This window comes from Cylas formicarius, unplaced genomic scaffold, assembly GCF_029955315.1.
Source record: "Cylas formicarius isolate icCylForm1 unplaced genomic scaffold, icCylForm1.1 PGA_scaffold_6__28_contigs__length_40554024, whole genome shotgun sequence".
NCBI classification, from domain to species: domain Eukaryota; kingdom Metazoa; phylum Arthropoda; class Insecta; order Coleoptera; family Brentidae; genus Cylas; species Cylas formicarius.
The window spans coordinates 11586331-11604210 of record NW_026844347.1 but is presented as its reverse complement, the minus strand read 5'-3'; the positions used below and the strand labels follow the sequence as shown (position 1 = coordinate 11604210).

The 17880-nt window shown below is 32.8% G+C and overlaps 1 protein-coding gene across 3 annotated transcripts in view; it reads left to right on the top strand.

Annotated features, from left to right (window-relative positions):
* The window catches only part of LOC132703395 (nitric oxide synthase), a 162766-nt gene that overhangs the window by 52418 nt on the left and 92468 nt on the right, over nucleotides 1-17880 (top strand). For 2 of the 3 annotated variants that reach the window (XM_060672632.1, XM_060672630.1), the window contains exon 2: nucleotides 17374-17507. In XM_060672632.1, coding sequence (XP_060528615.1) covers nucleotides 17374-17507 — 134 coding nt within the window. Of the gene's footprint in view, nucleotides 1-1952; nucleotides 2396-17373; nucleotides 17508-17880 lie in introns of those variants that run through there. The other variant, XM_060672631.1, reaches the window with a different exon arrangement.

Here is a 17880-nt window from a genome sequence, read left to right as displayed (position 1 = left end):
GCAAAGCATTTGGTACGCGACCTTGCCTCAAGCCACAGTGCTAAATGGATATTGTTTTTCCTTAGGTACCGGTATAGTCAAGAAGCAGTTCGATGAACAATTTTCCTATGATATGGGTGCCAAATCAAGTCTCATTTAAATACACGTAATTGCTGAATGTGAGTTAAGTCAATACGCTTTTGTGGGTGTTTCACGACTGCCAGTAAATAGACCATTTTACTTTCATTTCTGTTCATTGATTTGTGTGATGGAATGTGATTATTCTGATACATCGCAAATACTACCCCCCGCGTTTCACTCTGCATCACCATCACTATCACTTTCACTTTGCCTTTGTCCCGTCGTTTCTTTCTGTCTAGTGAACCATTATCAAGGAATGTCAGCTTCCAGGCCCTCTTGCCTTCTTAGAACACCTACAGAAAAAAATTGCATTGAAAGATATACATTATAAGCGGATTTCTTTATTTGCTATGTTAATTAATGTTACAGTAAACCTTGATTGGTGTCCTTCAAACAGTTTTTAAAAATTTAGATACGTAAAAACAGTATGTGCAATTATCCAATAATAAAGATAAAAATATAAATGTTATATAAATTTTACCTTCGTATACTAGAAAAACAATTCTCTTGAAGCACATATTCAAATAATACATTCTTATGGGTTCGTTACTCTCCTCCATTCCGTCGTCTAAATTCTTCCACCCATAGTCTAAACATGACAAATAATGATTGTGACAACACCAGTGACAAAGCACAAACTATTTGAATATAAACACCCCCTGTACTGTTTTATTGCTCGGTTTATTGAGGTTGAGGATTTTACTAACTAAAATTTTTGATTTGGTAGCAAACTTCTTCTTCTACTTTAAAGTGCTGGTGTTATGTTATAAATTTTACTAAAAAGAAGTTTTAACGTAACGCTCGTGGACATTTGCAAAAATGCAGAAAATTTTTATATTTTCAATTGTATTGTTACGCCCACTATAATTAATTTAGGTGAAGATAGCCCCTACTAAAATCAATTAATAAATTAATTTCTATACTGTATATTTGCAATATATAAGTGAAGATAGATAGGCATAAATAATACATTTAAACTTATTTTGTTAAAATTTTCTATGTTAGGAAATGATGTGCCGTTGTTATTCTTTTTTTGGCCTAGTTCGACCCTGCATTACATCTTTTACATTGCTCATTTACAGTGTGTTGTTTATTGTCGAGCTCTTTTCTACAGAATTTGGCCTGCATAGGTACTTTTACTATATTCATTGAGGTAAAACCATTTTTTGACTCCCGTTTGTAAAATACCTAATTACAAACCGATCTAGAGTACCACATCAGTTTCGTGTCCCATGAATCTGGGCATGTCCGGGATTTTACCGCCCCGATTTGGAAGCAATCGGATGTTTTCGGAGATATTTCCCACGCTTTGAATTTTGAAGTTTGTCAATTCCGACGGTCATGTCAGTGAATATATTCGTGTTTTACGAAAATGTACCCAAAAACTAACGGCCGTAGAAAAAATATAGTATGCAACACGTTCGGTAAACTTTTTCAATCACTCATTTATTAAACACTCGCTCCGCTGCGCTCCGCTCGTGTCAAATGCCGTTTACCGCACTTGTTGCATAATATACTGTTACCTACGCGCAAATGAATTTAGTTGCAGCCATGACCCCACTCGTGTTTTATTTTTCTCGAGTTTCAAATTTAATTAAATTAATCAGTTGTGGTGTGGATCGATAACCTCCGTCTAAAGACCATTGAGAATAGTTTCTTTGTTAAAAAAAAATACACGAAAAAAAAGCAAATCTTTTTGCTCTCCCAAAATCGCGGGCTATTCAGTTTGTCTTGGTTATTCGCAAAATGCGCGTAGAATTATTTTTCAAGTGAATTAGTTTTAAACGATTATAAATATTTTCGAAAAATGTTTTCTGGACTACTTTGACGAGCCCAAAAACTAGTTTCGCTTCGACCGAACATTCTTGGCGGAAAATTTAATGACTTTCTTGTAAAACTGTTCCGTAGTCGAAATAAAAGCAAGCATCGTTATCGGGTGGTTAACGAAAGTTCCTGCGGTGTCCGTGCGTGTGGAATTCCGATGTTAATGTGAGTAAGTCTTGTACGCTTAATCGACTATATAAGCAAATCATAGAAGATTTATTGTTTACTTGTAAAAAATCGCGTTGGTGCGAGACGACCATCCTGTTGTCTTCTCCGTTTCGCGACTACCGGTGTACAGTTTTTCTCCCTTTATTTTTTTCGTTCTAGCGTCGAGTGATCGTTTGTTTACGCGATGAAGGGTGAAGTTAAAAGGAAACGTGCAATCGTTAGCAAAAACTACCAAAATCGCGAGAAAGATCTTTACGATACGCTCCATACCAAAGCTGAAGATGTAAGTTAGATTTTATGTTTTGGCTTCCGTGTTTTTTTTCATTTTCATTACATAAAAAGAAAGACGTGTGTAACCAACAGGAGCACATATGCTAATAACATCAGAAGTACAAGTCCTGAGATTTTGTAGTTTAAGCCTTTCTTTTTATATATAATCAGTGTAACATGTGCTACATACAGTAAAATACAGTACAATACAAATACTTTCTTTTGTAGTAATACGTCTGTATTACTACAAAAGAAAAACAATACAAAAAACAATTGCTCAGAACATTTCATTTTCATTTCACTAGATGCGCTAGCAACAAAATTACTGTTATTGCTTTGTTTTGTGTCCCTTGCAACTTTTTTCTAGAGAATTTTTTTCTTAACTTAAGTATTTATCTGGGCTAAGGGACGCCGAACAGATTATATAATTAATTATTAATAAACGCCCATAATCAAGGTGTATATTTATAATTTTTGTTTTGCATTTTCGTAAAAAAAAGGACTGCATTGTATATCGTATATTTTATAGAAATGAATGGAAACATACATTTTATTTTTTGAAAATAATTGCATAGGAAGTTAGGCATAAAAATGAAAGGCTTATTTCTCGAATTCATAATATACGCTCTTCTTTCTATGCAGGTTGAGATAAAAAAATACTCTATCGACTTTTTCAATGTCTGGAAAAATTTTAGCTTTAACCCTTTTGTTGCTTCTTTTGTTTAAATAAAAAAAAATACAAATTTCGTTTGGTTCTTCGAAAAATATCCTTTTTTGAAAATTTAAAAAAGCAGATCGGTTGTTTATTAGTTGCTGAAATTTCGATTAACAAATTTAAGAATTGTTAAATCCGCAACATATTTTTTTTTTGTATTTTATTTACAATGCTAAAGTCTACAAATCAAAATTAAAAAACTAAGTTATATGATTTTTTAGTTTTAAAAATTACCAAAAACTTAAAATTTCAACACATCAGTTCAAATCAAATAATGGAAGGTAGTTTTCTAAACGTCAACAACTTATATGGATTTCGGACTGCTAATTTCCACCCTGCTCTTGAAAGATGCATTTTTTCGCAATTTTTGTAAATTGGAATATGTCATAAATGTAATTCCACTAAACCTTTTCGTTTACGAGATACACAGGCCTTTTTTTATTATTGCATTTTAGAGAACTCGGGTCTGTGCTCTTTAACAGCGTATCGGCTTATATCTTTTATGAGTGGAATCTAGTCTCAAAATCAACTTCAAATTTTGTATTTTCAAGAATTTATTACATTTTTAATTACTAATATTAATTAATTAATATACCAAAAATTTGAAGAACTGGTTATTTTGAGGGTGATCTGCGGTCCACTGTTCCTTTTTTTTATAACAACGACGTCTTCTAAATCGTAATTAAGTATTAAGGTAATAGTTGACCATGTTTTTAAAAAATTCCAACTTTTTTGTCGAGAACTCCAAAATAGAAGGTAACGGAAAACTTGTGAAATTTGCATTGGTGTTTTTAAATGATGAGCCATACCCTCTAAAGCGCATAGAATTTTCGGTGCTATCTTCCTTTACTTAAAAACGCTAAATTTATCTGTATTTAAAAATAATGTAAGCGTATTTATTCCAGAAATTCTTTCACAATTCTCAATAAAAAATAATTAGCAATAAATATATTGATTTTTAAAAATAAAAAAGGGATCGATAAACTTTTGATATGAACCCTTATACTTATGATAGTGGCTCTAAATTTTAAGAAAAAGGTATAAGAAATTTCAGCTTTTCGATAAGTTATCAAATGGAAAAGACATAGGTTTCAAAATACCCTCTAGGTATTTAAAATACTAATAGGGCTAGCAAAATTCGATTGGTGTCATCTATCAGATCTAAAAAAAGTAGCACACTATTGCAAAAACCGCATGTTTCTATAGATACCATATACAGTGCGATTCGCTAAAAATGGCGAAAATGGATTACAGTGTGCATCATTTTTAGAAATGATGTATAATATCAACTATATTTAATTATAAATAAATAATTAATAAACTGGATTAAAAAAAAATTCAAAGTCAAAATTAAGACTCACAAAATGTAAAAAGAAGCTTAAAAATTGTTCAATCTTTTTAAAATATTTTTAGCGCAAACACTGTGAAAAGAACAATTATCGAAAAAGTGCCATACCGTCGCAAATCCCGTTTATCACTGCGTTGACCCAATTCGAACTTTTGGAGTTTGGTGTTGGTGTGTTTTGATATTTCTCAATGATAGTCACATCACAACTCACCCGGAGAATATATTCCTGCTGTTTTGCAAAAAAAATTCTTAATTTACTCCTGTCCCATCAAACTCATGACCAAAGCGGTGTTTATCAAATTTGCATAGTATGCTTTTCAGTTTTTGAAAATGTTGCATACTTTTGGTTTACACTGCTCGGGTGCTTAGCAGAATGCAGGCAAACGTTTTCAAGATAATACCTGCGTTGAACCTAACAAAAAGCCCTGCTTCCATCCGTTTGCCATTAACTATTAATTAATTTATTCCGAACAGGACGTAAAATTTGTTGGCAGTGCCCGGAAAGCACTAGAGTAAACACGCGGATCTCAAATCAGGTTCGAATTTAATTTTGGATTATGGATTATTCCATTGAACTAGATGGTGCTTTCATAGAGAGGATGTTTATCAACTATTAGGCAGATCACGCTCTATTCGCTCCAGATGCGACGAAAATATAGTTTTAGTCGAATTGATTGCCCATATCGTAATAAAAACCTTTAGTATTCATTGCCCGAATCAAAGAAAACTAAAATTAATTGCATCCGAGCGATAATTGAATCGGTCGAGTATTTTATGGGCTATTTTCGTTTATTGCTTTAGGCAATTACTTTCTCCCTGCTTTTATTAATTAATAAATACGTTTTTGGTTGCACTGGCTAAGGTTTGCAGCAAAGTCTGTTGAAATAGCCTAATGCACACATATAATTCCCAAATGATATTTTATAACATTCGAATGTAGTTTGAAAATAACCATGCTCATTTTTGATGGAAAATGGCGTTCCTTGTTTCTCATTCAAACTCAATTCTTGGGCTGGTTTTTAAATTATTGACACAAGACGTTATCGTCACATCGTGTGATAGTTCTGGATGCCTATGACGGAATATGTGATAAAATATTGAACTACATAGCATATGCCCTCACGTGAAGTGTCAATAATCCTCAGATCAAATTTCAAACCGATGTGAGACTGTTACTAACTTTCAATCACTGTCAAATGTGTCAAAGGATTTTTGACATTTTCATGTAGACATCGCAGGGTTCATATGTCATTGGCAATTTTTCAGTACCTTTTAAGTTGTTAAAACCGCAAGAGTAATTGCATATCCAAAATGGTGGCAAGGCAGTCTGTTTATGTTTACTGTCTCGTTTTCTGTTTCACTTTTACTTATTAATAATTATCAATTTTCACCAAAACGGCATCATATAAAGTAAATACTTGAAATCATAAATAAGGATTGAAATATGTAATTTCCACTTTACGATAAATAAAAATATTTTTTAATGCGTTAATATCGTTACATATGTATTTTGTGCTAAGAAAATGTGTTACAGATTCACGTATCCTAAATTTCTTTTGTGACAATTTTTCTTATCGTCGTCCATATATCCTATCTAATAATATATATAATAAATAATTTTGAATAGTTTTCATTTAATGTAACCGATTTTGGAAGCAAGTCTGCGAAATTTCCTCCTAAAATGTAAATAGTATATTTCCGAAGATTTTTCTTTCTGTTTCATGTTGGAAAAAAAGTTCAAAACTCAGTGCATTAATCAGTTTTACTGTAACTGATTTCGGTTGTTCCGTCCCCAAATTAAGTTGGGATACTCGTGATTTAAGAACGAATAACCGTTAGAAAAGCAAAATATTAGAAGAGCATTTGTTTGGTTAGCTACTTGGTTTTTTATCGAATATATATTTTTATAAAAAAATATTTGTTTGATGCCCAATTCTTTAATAATATCAATTTTATGAAAAAGAGAGATTAACCCTAAAATATGAATCCTCGCCAAAGGGAAAGGTTCAAACTTTACACACCGATATTTAAATATAAAGATTCTCCAAATATTTCTTTTTCGAATGTAAGTCCCTTAAAAACGGAGTCATAAAACTGCACATAGTCAACTAATATAGTCTTTTCGTCTTTTTAAGTAGTCCATCTTCTTTATTTTTATAAATAACTAAATAAATTATCCAAACTTCTTTGATACAAATCTGATTAGCTAATATTAACAAAAACCTTTCCCTCTAAGAAGTCATTTCTACGGATAAATTCAAGACGTTCATTATGAAAATCATCTTTAAAAATAGTAATAACAAATATGAAACAACTTATCTAAATATTCTAACGTTAAAATTTATAGAATAGAGTTACTATTTCGTTTTATACGCAAATTTAAATAATATTATTATATAGTATTAAATTTCCTAAGTATATTGCAGAATTAGTTTTAAGTAATTTTATATGGGAGGTATATTTTTGAAATACTTACGTTATTCTCATGTTTTTGACATTTGCTGAGTTATATCACAGCTTCTATAAAATATCAGTAAAGTAGTGAAAATTCTCAATATTTAGATTATTTTTAAAATCACACATTTTTTAAAAAGCCAAACTAATCTCAAGAAATTAAAAATAATAGGTATACATAATGTCCCATTTGAAAAAATATGGGAAATTTAGACAACATTTTTTCACTTATATAATGAGAGTGCCACTGAATTCTGCATGAAAAATTACACCAAAAACCAGTTATCAACTTTCCTTCAAATGACTGAGACACACGGGTAATAAAAGTAACGCTCTAAATCCCAAGAACAAAGCAGTATTAAAAGCTAGCCGTATTTTTCTGTCTTTAAAAATGATGAGCTACCTAATTAATAGGACACACCGTATACTGACTGGTCCACCTTCCTGTGTACGATTTTGTCAACCTAAATAACGCATAAACGCATAAACTATACCGTGCTTCCGTAAATAACGTTCCGTTTAGATATCAAAACTAAATAGGCCAAAATACGCAGATCGTTGACATGCCCCACGAGAATGGTGCTTTGGAGACAAATCGAACTGTAAACAAGTCAAAGATAATTTTTTTTTGTATATTTTATACATTAAGCAGATAAACCGGGTGGACCAGGTCTATAACAGGTTATGGGAAATCATTGTTTATCAAAAAGAGGCTTTATTAACATCATGTTAAGTCTTTTTCTTTTCATTATTTTATCGGAATTTTCTACTTTAATCTTCAAAGTATGTTTACTGAATACTTATTTTCTAAAAAGAAAGGTACGGCACTGGTTTTAAAAATATAAATTAGTTTCGAAATATTATTTCAATTTGGAGTTCATTTGACCTCTATAATTTTAACCGTACGATTTTTGGCGTATAAAATTTCAAATCGAACATCCAGAGAAAAATTTATATTATTTTTCATAAAAAACACTTAAAACCTGACCCACCCTGCATGTCGTGCACATAAGTCGTGTTAGGCGATGACGGAGCGAAGATTTATACACCACTTGTCATACAAAAGCCTATCGTATGCCATTCGTAGTTTCTCTTTAAATTCTAATTGACAGATAAGACCTAATTATGTCATAATTGATTTAATTTTTCAATTTAACTTATTTTACGAAGTTCAATATACCAAAATAATTTATGAAATATTACGTTTAGCAGATTTGGTTGCTGTTCTTATCCTTTTTGCATAATTGGTTTTGATGGTTCCGTGGGTTATAGCATTAGGGCGCAGAAAATAAAACTTGTGGGAGATCCTACCTGCTGGTCGTCTAGGCTTAATATAACTATTTTCAGATGTTGTTTTGTAACTATACATTTGAAGACGAGTAATTACCTACATGAATATATGTGGGCTCCCAGTTTACTACCCGAACATTTTAGTTGGTGTTGTTTCTACCACGTCAGTTTCATTTCCCACAGATCCGAGCTACTTCGGACACTTCCGGGAAATTACCGCACGGCTTGAATTTTGACGTTTGTCTATTCTGACAATCATGTCAGCATTGGAGTTGTTTTGCAAAAATGTACCCAAAAACTATCGGTAGTAGACAAAGTATAATATGCAACACGTCTGCTAAACTCTCACTTATTAAGCACTCGCTCCGGTACTTATGATTCAAATGCTATAAAATTTTGAAGGGGTTTTAGTTCACATTCTTGTCTTCCAATATTAATGCCACGAGTTTAGTTTGACTGAAATGACTGAAGAACTTTATCGACGTTTTTGTATTTTACTTTTCACACATTCACTTAGTGATGCCCGATGTGACAAACGTCAAAATAGAGTGGCAAAGTGTCAGTTGAAAATAGCAACTCTTAGTATAAAAAGTCATACTTTTTATTCGTGTGTGTATAGTAAAAACGCAGGCAATGTGTGCTAGTGGGCCATGAGAGTTGGCATGGCAGGTGTTATGGAAGTTAATTTGAACTGCTGTACAGAACAAAATAAGCTTCCACGCTACTGGTCATGTTTTAGTCACTATTCAAAATGATTAATCCTGAAATCTTTTAGATCTCTCCAGCTTTGTCAAAAATATTGGAAGAACTAGTTTGCAAGCAACTTTTTTTCTACTCCCTTCTTTAAAATACTCCATTATATACCGTTTAAAGCACTTGCTTAAATGCACTTAAATTATTTAATGAAAATATTTTTTTCTAAATATTTTACTATGGATATCTTACGGAACTTGAAGTGTGCTTACTTATGTTACCGATGATGTCTTTAAAGCATGGAATAATAATAAAATAACTTCTGTCCACACAATATTATGTATTCAGTTAAATTACTACGGACCCCAATATTGGGGTAAACGTGCGCAGCACTGCGGGTAAGTGTGCGCATTTGTAATAATTTAAACCATAACTTGTTACATATAGTTACACCATATTTAATGTTATAAATATTATTTTTTATCAATACTTATCATTTTTTATATTTTTATATTAAATATATAATTTTTGACAAATACTGTTTAACTTGATTTTTATCGAGAATAAGGCTTAGAGTAGTTAACAGTTTCGAATAGAGATAAATTCAAATGAGATCGTTTTTAACGAATATGATAAAATCTTAATTATTAGAACATATATCACATATGAAAGCACCAGTTTCATAATGCCACCAGCTATGACATAAGCTACATTTAATCCAATCCTCTGTAGGTGGATCAACGTATTTTTCACCACACAATGCACAGTAATCATCATTTTCCTTAAAATCATTAATATTTTCTTGACTAGCCTTAACTTTAACAGCCTTATCTTTGGTAGTAGTATTCTTCTTTGTTTTTGTTTAGAATTTTCAGTTTTATTTGCACAAGCATCTTCTTGTTTCAATTCTAAACGTCGTTTCTTTTTAGCTATTTTTTCTTCTTCTTCCTGACTTTTTTTTCCAATTCTAATTTGAAAGGGCTATCAGTAGCGACAATAGATTTTTTACCTTTTCTACGTCTTGTTTGTTCTTTCGCTTTCGGAAACGGTTGGATTGATGACAAAGGTGTATATAAATTAGAACATGTATCTGCAGCTGGTTGAGGACCTGATGATGGAGTCACTACAACTAAAGCTAAATCTGTTACAGTGCTCACGTGTGATGAAGTTGGTAGTGGATACAATGTTGAAGACGTACTCGGTTGAAGTTCTGATACAGTTAAAGCATTAGAAGTACTTGGCAAAGACTCTGATGTAGAAAATGCAGTAGATCTAGTTGCTGTGATATTCTGTGAGCTACTTTTCTCAGATGATGTGGATGGAAGGTTTATGTCAGTAACAGAAGCTGCTGTGAAATCTTCTTCTGAAAAAATTTCTGTATCGATAGGCCATATCCCAGAATTTCTAAAACCTGAAGTAGCATTATTAACAGTTGCGACTTTTTTTAAAGCTTCATTAACTAGTTGAGCCACTTCTGTCTGCCCAATGACCTGTCCTGGGTTACTACTTAACCATTTGTCACACTCGTAAGCAAATTTCGTTTTCAATGGTCCAAAAAATCCACGATCTAGAGGTTGCATTTTGTGGCTACTGTGTGGTGGAAGAGTAAGTAAATGAATACCATTTTCACGACAAAAGTTGACAGCAGCTAAAGAAAGATGACTACTGTGGTTATCTAATATCAATAACACTAGATTCTCTTTAGTTGGTTGCACGTTGTCTTTAAAGTGATGAAGATATTCTAAGAACAGATTGGTATTTATAAATCCAGAATCAGAAACCATTCCAATACTTCCTGGAGGTGCATTATTTAGTAAATAACCTTTCATTCTTTTACGAGGAAAAATAAAAGCCGTCGGAACATAACTTCCCGTAGCGCTCATGGCACAAACTAAAGTAATGGTTTGTCCTCTCTCCGCTGAAACTATTTTTCCTACTAACTTTTTACCTTTGATTGAAATAACTTTTGGAATCTTCTTTGGCACAGTATTAATACCACTTTCATCCATATTATAAATCCTAGTAGGCTTAAACTTATACTTGTCTTGAAGACTCTGCAAGTTGTCGTAAAACTGATTGACCTGGAAACGATTAAACTCCATTGCTCTAGCTATGCTAGTTGTCGTGGGTTGTCGTAAATTCAAGTCAGGGTGCCTTTTTAAAAATCCATACACTCAATCACGTCCAGCCATTTTCGACTTTTGATTAAACCGATGAGGAATATGATTTATTTCAGCATACTCGTAGATCAATGTTCTTAAAGTTGTCATATTAAGACCATAATAGAGATCATCACATCTTTTAAAATAATTATATATTTCATTTTCTTGCTCACTTGTGAAAGTTGAAGTAAATCTTGCAACCTGTTTAGCTGCTTTTCTTTTACTTAAACCTTCGCCAATCAATCGCTTAGCAGCATCAAATTGATCACGGGTAACAACGGACCTGTGTGGAGCCTTCCGCTTGTAATTTCGAGGCATTGTAGTTTTTTTTTAAGAAATATATAAGTATAACCTGAAACAAATAACAACGAGTGTCAATACACAAATAACTCACTATCGGGGTAAAAGTACGCATTAAAATATGCGTACTCTTACCCCACAACCATATGCGTACACTTAACCCTAATCGCCTTTACAGATTTAGTTTAAAATTACACATTTTTGCGTCATTCTACCAAGTTTTGATGTATAGCTGATAAAATTAGATATATAAACGAGCATAATTGGACATAATTAATACTAATTACCGCTACATAAATATGAAAGTATTTGAATTCTAAATTGGAAAAAATTGTAAGAATAATAACCAAAATTTTTACTTACCAATATTACTAAAACTACGTAACTTTGCCAGACAAGACTCTAGTCTTTTGTAAAACGTCGTAGTGACTACTGAAGGCAGTTGATTCCCCTACTCTACTGTCAACGGTTTTATAAATAATAAGCCTGCGCACACTTGCCCCACATGACTCTATGTAATTAGGTGTTTTAGAGACGGGAGTCGAAATTTTTTTTTACCACTTATGTAAGGGGTGTTTTTTTTTTCGATGTATAGAACTTTAAGTTGCAATAAAACAACGACAGATTATTCGATTGACATGAATTTTATTTATCCGAAAGATAATCTTGTGGCATTACATTTTAAATATGATTTCTGGTATATGGCCGCCACGGCTGGCGCGGATGTAGTCCAATCTGGACGTCCAATTTTCGATGACTTTTTCCAACATTTTTTACAGAAAGTAGTCTAGCGGTGTTAAATCACAAGATCTTGGAGGCCAATTCACAGGTCCAAAACCTGAAATTAAATAAATCTACGCCTTACTTGATGATCGTTTGGCTTCCATTTTTGCACGAGTTGGATTTTGTAAGCACATGAACCAAGATCCTTCCGCAAAATCTTCCATAAAGTGGATGTAAACATATCCAATTCCTGTGCTCGATGGCGGATGGACTCATTCGGGTCTCCCTCAATGCTACGCTCAGCAATAGCTTCTTCTGTACGCACCGTACGGCGTCTCTAGGGATGCGAGTTATCAATAAAAGTAAACGCGGTGCGAAAACGTTCCATGGTTAATCGAATTAACTGCTCTGATGGACGATTTTGTCGACGATAAAATGGACGTAATGCGCGATACGTCCATACCATAACACACAGAACCATTATTTTCGAAATAAAATTGCACTATTTGCAAGCGTTGTTCAGGCGTGAGTCTATTCATGATGAATTGCGAAACCAAACTGCGAATAAATCACTTGACAGCTGTTAAATCGGTCGCCATCTTGAACAGTAATGCCAACTTAAAGTTCTATACATCGAAAAAAAAAACACTCATTACAATTAAAAGTTGATTCTCTGTTGAGTATAAACGAGACTGATACATGTCCACCTATCAGAGAGGGCTTTCCTTAACTGCACTCACTGAAAAACCAACGATCTTTCGAAATTGATGAAATACCTCTACCACCTATTAGTCAATTTCGAAAGATCTCTATCAACTTTAAATCCCCAAAATTTAATAAAATTGTGTAGCGATATGAATTTACCTGTTTTATATGGTTAATTACCGTCTAAAATGGCGTCTGTATTTAAAAAAGGGCATTTAATAAATATGGGACAAATAAATTCGTCCAACACATTTGTGATAAGCATTTTTTTGCCATTATATGGCAAAAAAATGCTCTGTCCAAAGAGGGCCTTTCAGTGAATGGATCTTATCATATATGAGCCAAAAAAATAACAGGTAAAGTAAATGAAATGCAACCTGATCACTTCCGAAAGAGGAATTAGGAGTCCGTTACTTTTTTTTCTCACTGACTGACTTGTCCGAATTTCTAAACAATGCCTGCCGTGTCTTTATGTATGCCGAAGACACATCCGTTTTATTCTATGGAAAAGATGCAGAAGGATTGATGAATAAATGAATGACGTCCTTACAGAGTTTAATGAATTGTGTAAGCAAAACCAATTTTTTGTAAACTTTGAGAAAACAGTTGCGTTTGAATATACTGGTCAGTATATCAAACCTTTACCAGGCTTACCATTCAGTTTCTTGTTTCTTATATTGATTTCTCCTTGGGGTGGGTGGAGGACATAGATAGTGTCTGCAGCAAGCTAAACAAAGAGTTCTTCTAGTTGCTTTTTACTAGGTATCAGCGTACTCATTTCGTTCATATAATATTGTGAACTAGGCACAAGCTCATGATTCCGAAAAGGTGTTTAAACATTAAAGTATGCAAATTTTTGTTTCTTTATACACATTTTAAAATTGTTAAAATTAGTCCAATTGAAAATTTGACCATTAGCATCTTTTTATCTACTAACAGTGAGTAGAATTTGTTGCTCTATATAGTACAAATTAGGAAACACCACGTAGGTGAAGCTTAAATAAAAATCTTTCGACATCGGCCTAACCAAAGTCGGCGGCTCTATAAATCGCGTTGGTGTCACTCACGCAATTTTTAATCTGTAATTACACCGCATCCATAAAAAATGAAATTGGTTTTAACCGCGATGTTTTGCATCTGAACATAAAACGGTGTACGTTCATAATTCCACGCAATAAAATTGGAAAATGTCACACACATTAACGATGTCCCGCAAACGTGTTAACGCGTTGTTTTTCAATAAAACCGCACATTTTCGGTTTTTAGTTAGACGCGTTTTTGTAGAAATTAATTAGCGCGCCATCAAATAGCAATTTTCTATACGTACTAACGTACAGGGTGTTTCAGTCACAGTCCATGTTCAAGGGAAGTGGATAAATGGCGTTGGTACATCAATATAGTGATTTGCTAGTTACGCAAGCAAAATTAGCAAACAATGATTTGGTTAGGTGTCAAATTGATTGCATTATCTGGGAGAATTAGAGAAAAGTGTACCGAAGCAAGATAACATGCAGCCTATATATCAGGTTTTTTGAGGATTGTTAGTTGCAGAAAGAAAAATATGGGATTGGACAATCAAATAAGGGACCTCTCTCTCTAAGGTACAGGATATCGTACGATGCCGAAGAGAAAAGAGTGGAACCAGTATGTAGCACGAATGTACTAACAGTGCAACTTTTTAGTCTCTTCAATTTTTTCGTATCTTGTTTCGTTTCCTCAAAGAACAATCGATACATTCATGTCTCTATTTTGCAGCAAATTCTAATCGTAGTAGTATAGTATAAGTATAGTGTATGATACTAACTTATCCTTAACTAGATTAAAATTAATTAATTATATAATTTTTTTTTTCGAAAACAAACCATGACTGTTTCATGTACCTTGAAACTGTGCATTTCCGGACCCATGTTCATAAGAAAAACATTTAATTTTTTTAGAAAACCATCCCGTACTATTGAATTTTGGACACACCGTACATCTCAAAGTTAAGATGGTCCTAATTGGAATATTACCTAAAGTTGTAATCTCTGCATATGCAAATGAAATTTTCTCCATATATACATATACATAGAGCAGACATTTATTTAACGCAAAAACCGAGAGCAAAGCAAACATGGTCCGGTGGGATTACACACAAATTAAGTGAGTTTGTTTATGCTGGATAATTCGTAAGCTGACCACCAAAAGTTATTCCCTACTCATGCCAACAGGAGCTCAACTTGTAATCGAATGGTTTTTTGAAGCTGTATCCAACGAATTTAGATTATTTCGCTACCTTTGTATGTTTCTTTATGCTATAATGTTGCGCCCTGCTCAAATTTACTTATATTTGTACACGTATGTACATAGTATGTACTGTGGACATTGTCACCTCTACCATGTATTTAACTTATCTTGACAACATTTTGATTTGCGCAAATAACAATTTTCGTAGATTTGATATATATTTTTTAATTTTTTCGGTTTTCATATATTGCTTGAATTGTTCTTGAGTTGAGGTTGTTCAATAATAGCAAAATATTTTAAATTTTCATGTTTTATTCAACGTTTCGATCATACTGTGGATCTTTATCAAGAATCTAAAATACATATAAATATAAGAAAAAATAAATACTTAATTAATATACTTATGTTATATTCAATGAATTACGAAATACAGTGGCCGGCTAAAATATGGAACAAAGTCATTTAAAAATTAAGTATTGGATTGCTCTTAAATAGCAAATATACAGGGTGGGTAAACAGGTAGATGTCGATACCAAGTTCCCTTTCTTAAATGAAACACCATTTTGCAAATCCATTTTCGAATTCTGCGTTAAATTTTACGCCCATCCCTTACTTTTACGAGCAAAAGAACAAAAAATAGAAATTTAATTTTGAAATGAACAGGTAAGTAGCAATTATCAGCAAAGTTTTCAAATTGGTACAATTAAATTTCTGACGATATGGCGCATCTAATTGGAAGTTAGAGAATTGGGTTTTTAAATTTTATTAGATATGGAGACAAAACTCAAGAAGAAGTTTGCATTTTTTTAACGCAAGATATCCATAAAAAATCACTACAAGATCCACAGAAAATTTGTAGAAATCGGGCATCGTCTATGGCCAGGTCGTCCAAAAACTAATGAAAACACACGATTAAATATTATTATTATATATTATTAGAATTTAGGTATAATTCCCATCGTGCATCTTCTTGAAATAATGACGGATGATGGAAATGTGCGACTTACGTCCACTTTTTTATCGTCAGATAAAGTTTTGTGATGAAGTCAGTTTTTTTTTTTAAATGGTGCGGTAAATAAACAAAATTGTAGGTATTGGAGTACAAATAATCCCCGATTGATGAGAGAAAAAAAATCTTTGGGCAGGGATTTTCAATAACAAAGTTGTTTAAACTTATTTTTAATTACAATTTCTTCAAGATGATTTAACTCCTACTCTCGCAGTTTCTTCCCCACATCCAAATCAGCCTAATATGCCAGACAAACCGATTTAGTTGACCGAGGTATTTCCTGGACAGTAGAAGGGGATCAATGGAATGGTTTACAAGATTTCCACTAAATTTTTTTATCTGGGGATATTTAAAATCAAAAGTACATAGGGAAAAATCACGAAATTTAAAGAGTTTAAAACTTATAACCGGTTACGAAATAAGACAAATTAATGAAAATATCCTAAGTAATATTTTGGATTTTTTTTTAAATAGTATTAATATAAGGGTAGCATTTTCTCAAGAAGTTAATGGTGATTTTTCAAAGAAACTTCCACGGGCTACTGTAATACTTTTTATAAAACTTCTGGATTCCTCCTACGTTTTGTTGACGCGAACTACCTAACGTTTCGCCAATCATCCTATTGGCTTCTTCAGTTTTATTCAAGCTTTGAAGAAGCCAACAGGGTGATTGGCGAAACGTTAGGTAGTTCGCGTCAACAAAAACCGACGCAGGAGGAATCCAGAAGTTTTATAAAATTTAAGTTTATGGTGGGCATTTTCTAGCACATCTCCCTCATATTAAGCTCCTTTATTGAAAGAAATGTTCAACTTTTTGACCCACCCTGAATTTTCTGATAAGAATACGTAAGGGAAACTTCTGATGGATGCATGCGAAATTAATTTGTTCCATATTTTAGCCGTTCACTCGAACTGACACGAATATTGATTATTACTATTAGAAAGTGGATTTGATTTCAAATTTATTATTAATAATAAGTAAACAACAGTAGAATCTAAAAGTATAAATACTTAATAAACAACAATTTTTATTTACACCACAAACTACCTTGCACCACTATTCACTAATTTATGGAAGTCATAAGAAAATTTTAATTCAATAAATAATAATAATCCATTGATTTTATATGGTTGACATAGAAATATAAAAATATTAATATTTTTTATTCAATCTCCCTTTTCTCTAATCTACAAAGACTGCTTATGGACTGCCGTTAAATTTAAATTAGGATTTAATCACAAAATATCATTTGTATCAATAATAGTAATTAATATTTAGTAATGAATTCAAACTGACAACCACAACCGGGTGTTGCGTTTTACGTCTGTCTGCGAAAAGGTTGAAAAATCGTTTTTGTCTTTCCAGGCCACGCCATGTTCGGCTCAGGTCTGCCTCGGAAGTGTCATGGGGCTGCAAGGCAAAAACGAGATACGGACCACTCAAGATCTTTTACGTCAGGCTAAGGATTTCTTGGAGCAATATTTTACATCGATCAGGAGGTAAGTTTAATTCTGCGACATTTTTCGTTTCTTATCGAAAACAGCGGGCACGATATGTCGTTCCTAATTTATCCGTGGCGCCATAGGATGGGATTGAAGAATTTTTACCGTATATAGAAAAACGTCGGAACGTTTGTCCAGGGCCGAATTTTCCATACAATTATTAGAACTAGATTGGTTTTTAAATTTTTTCTAACTTTGAGAAAATTAAAGGAATGTCTTGTAACTGGAGGAAAAATGTTTTTCTATAAATAAATCCTTAAATTAATTAAACAATTATTTATTTATTTATATAACACATAGAAGTCAAATAAAGTGACCAATGATATTTATCAAAAAGCAATTGAAAATTGTTTCCTATGCAATCAATACA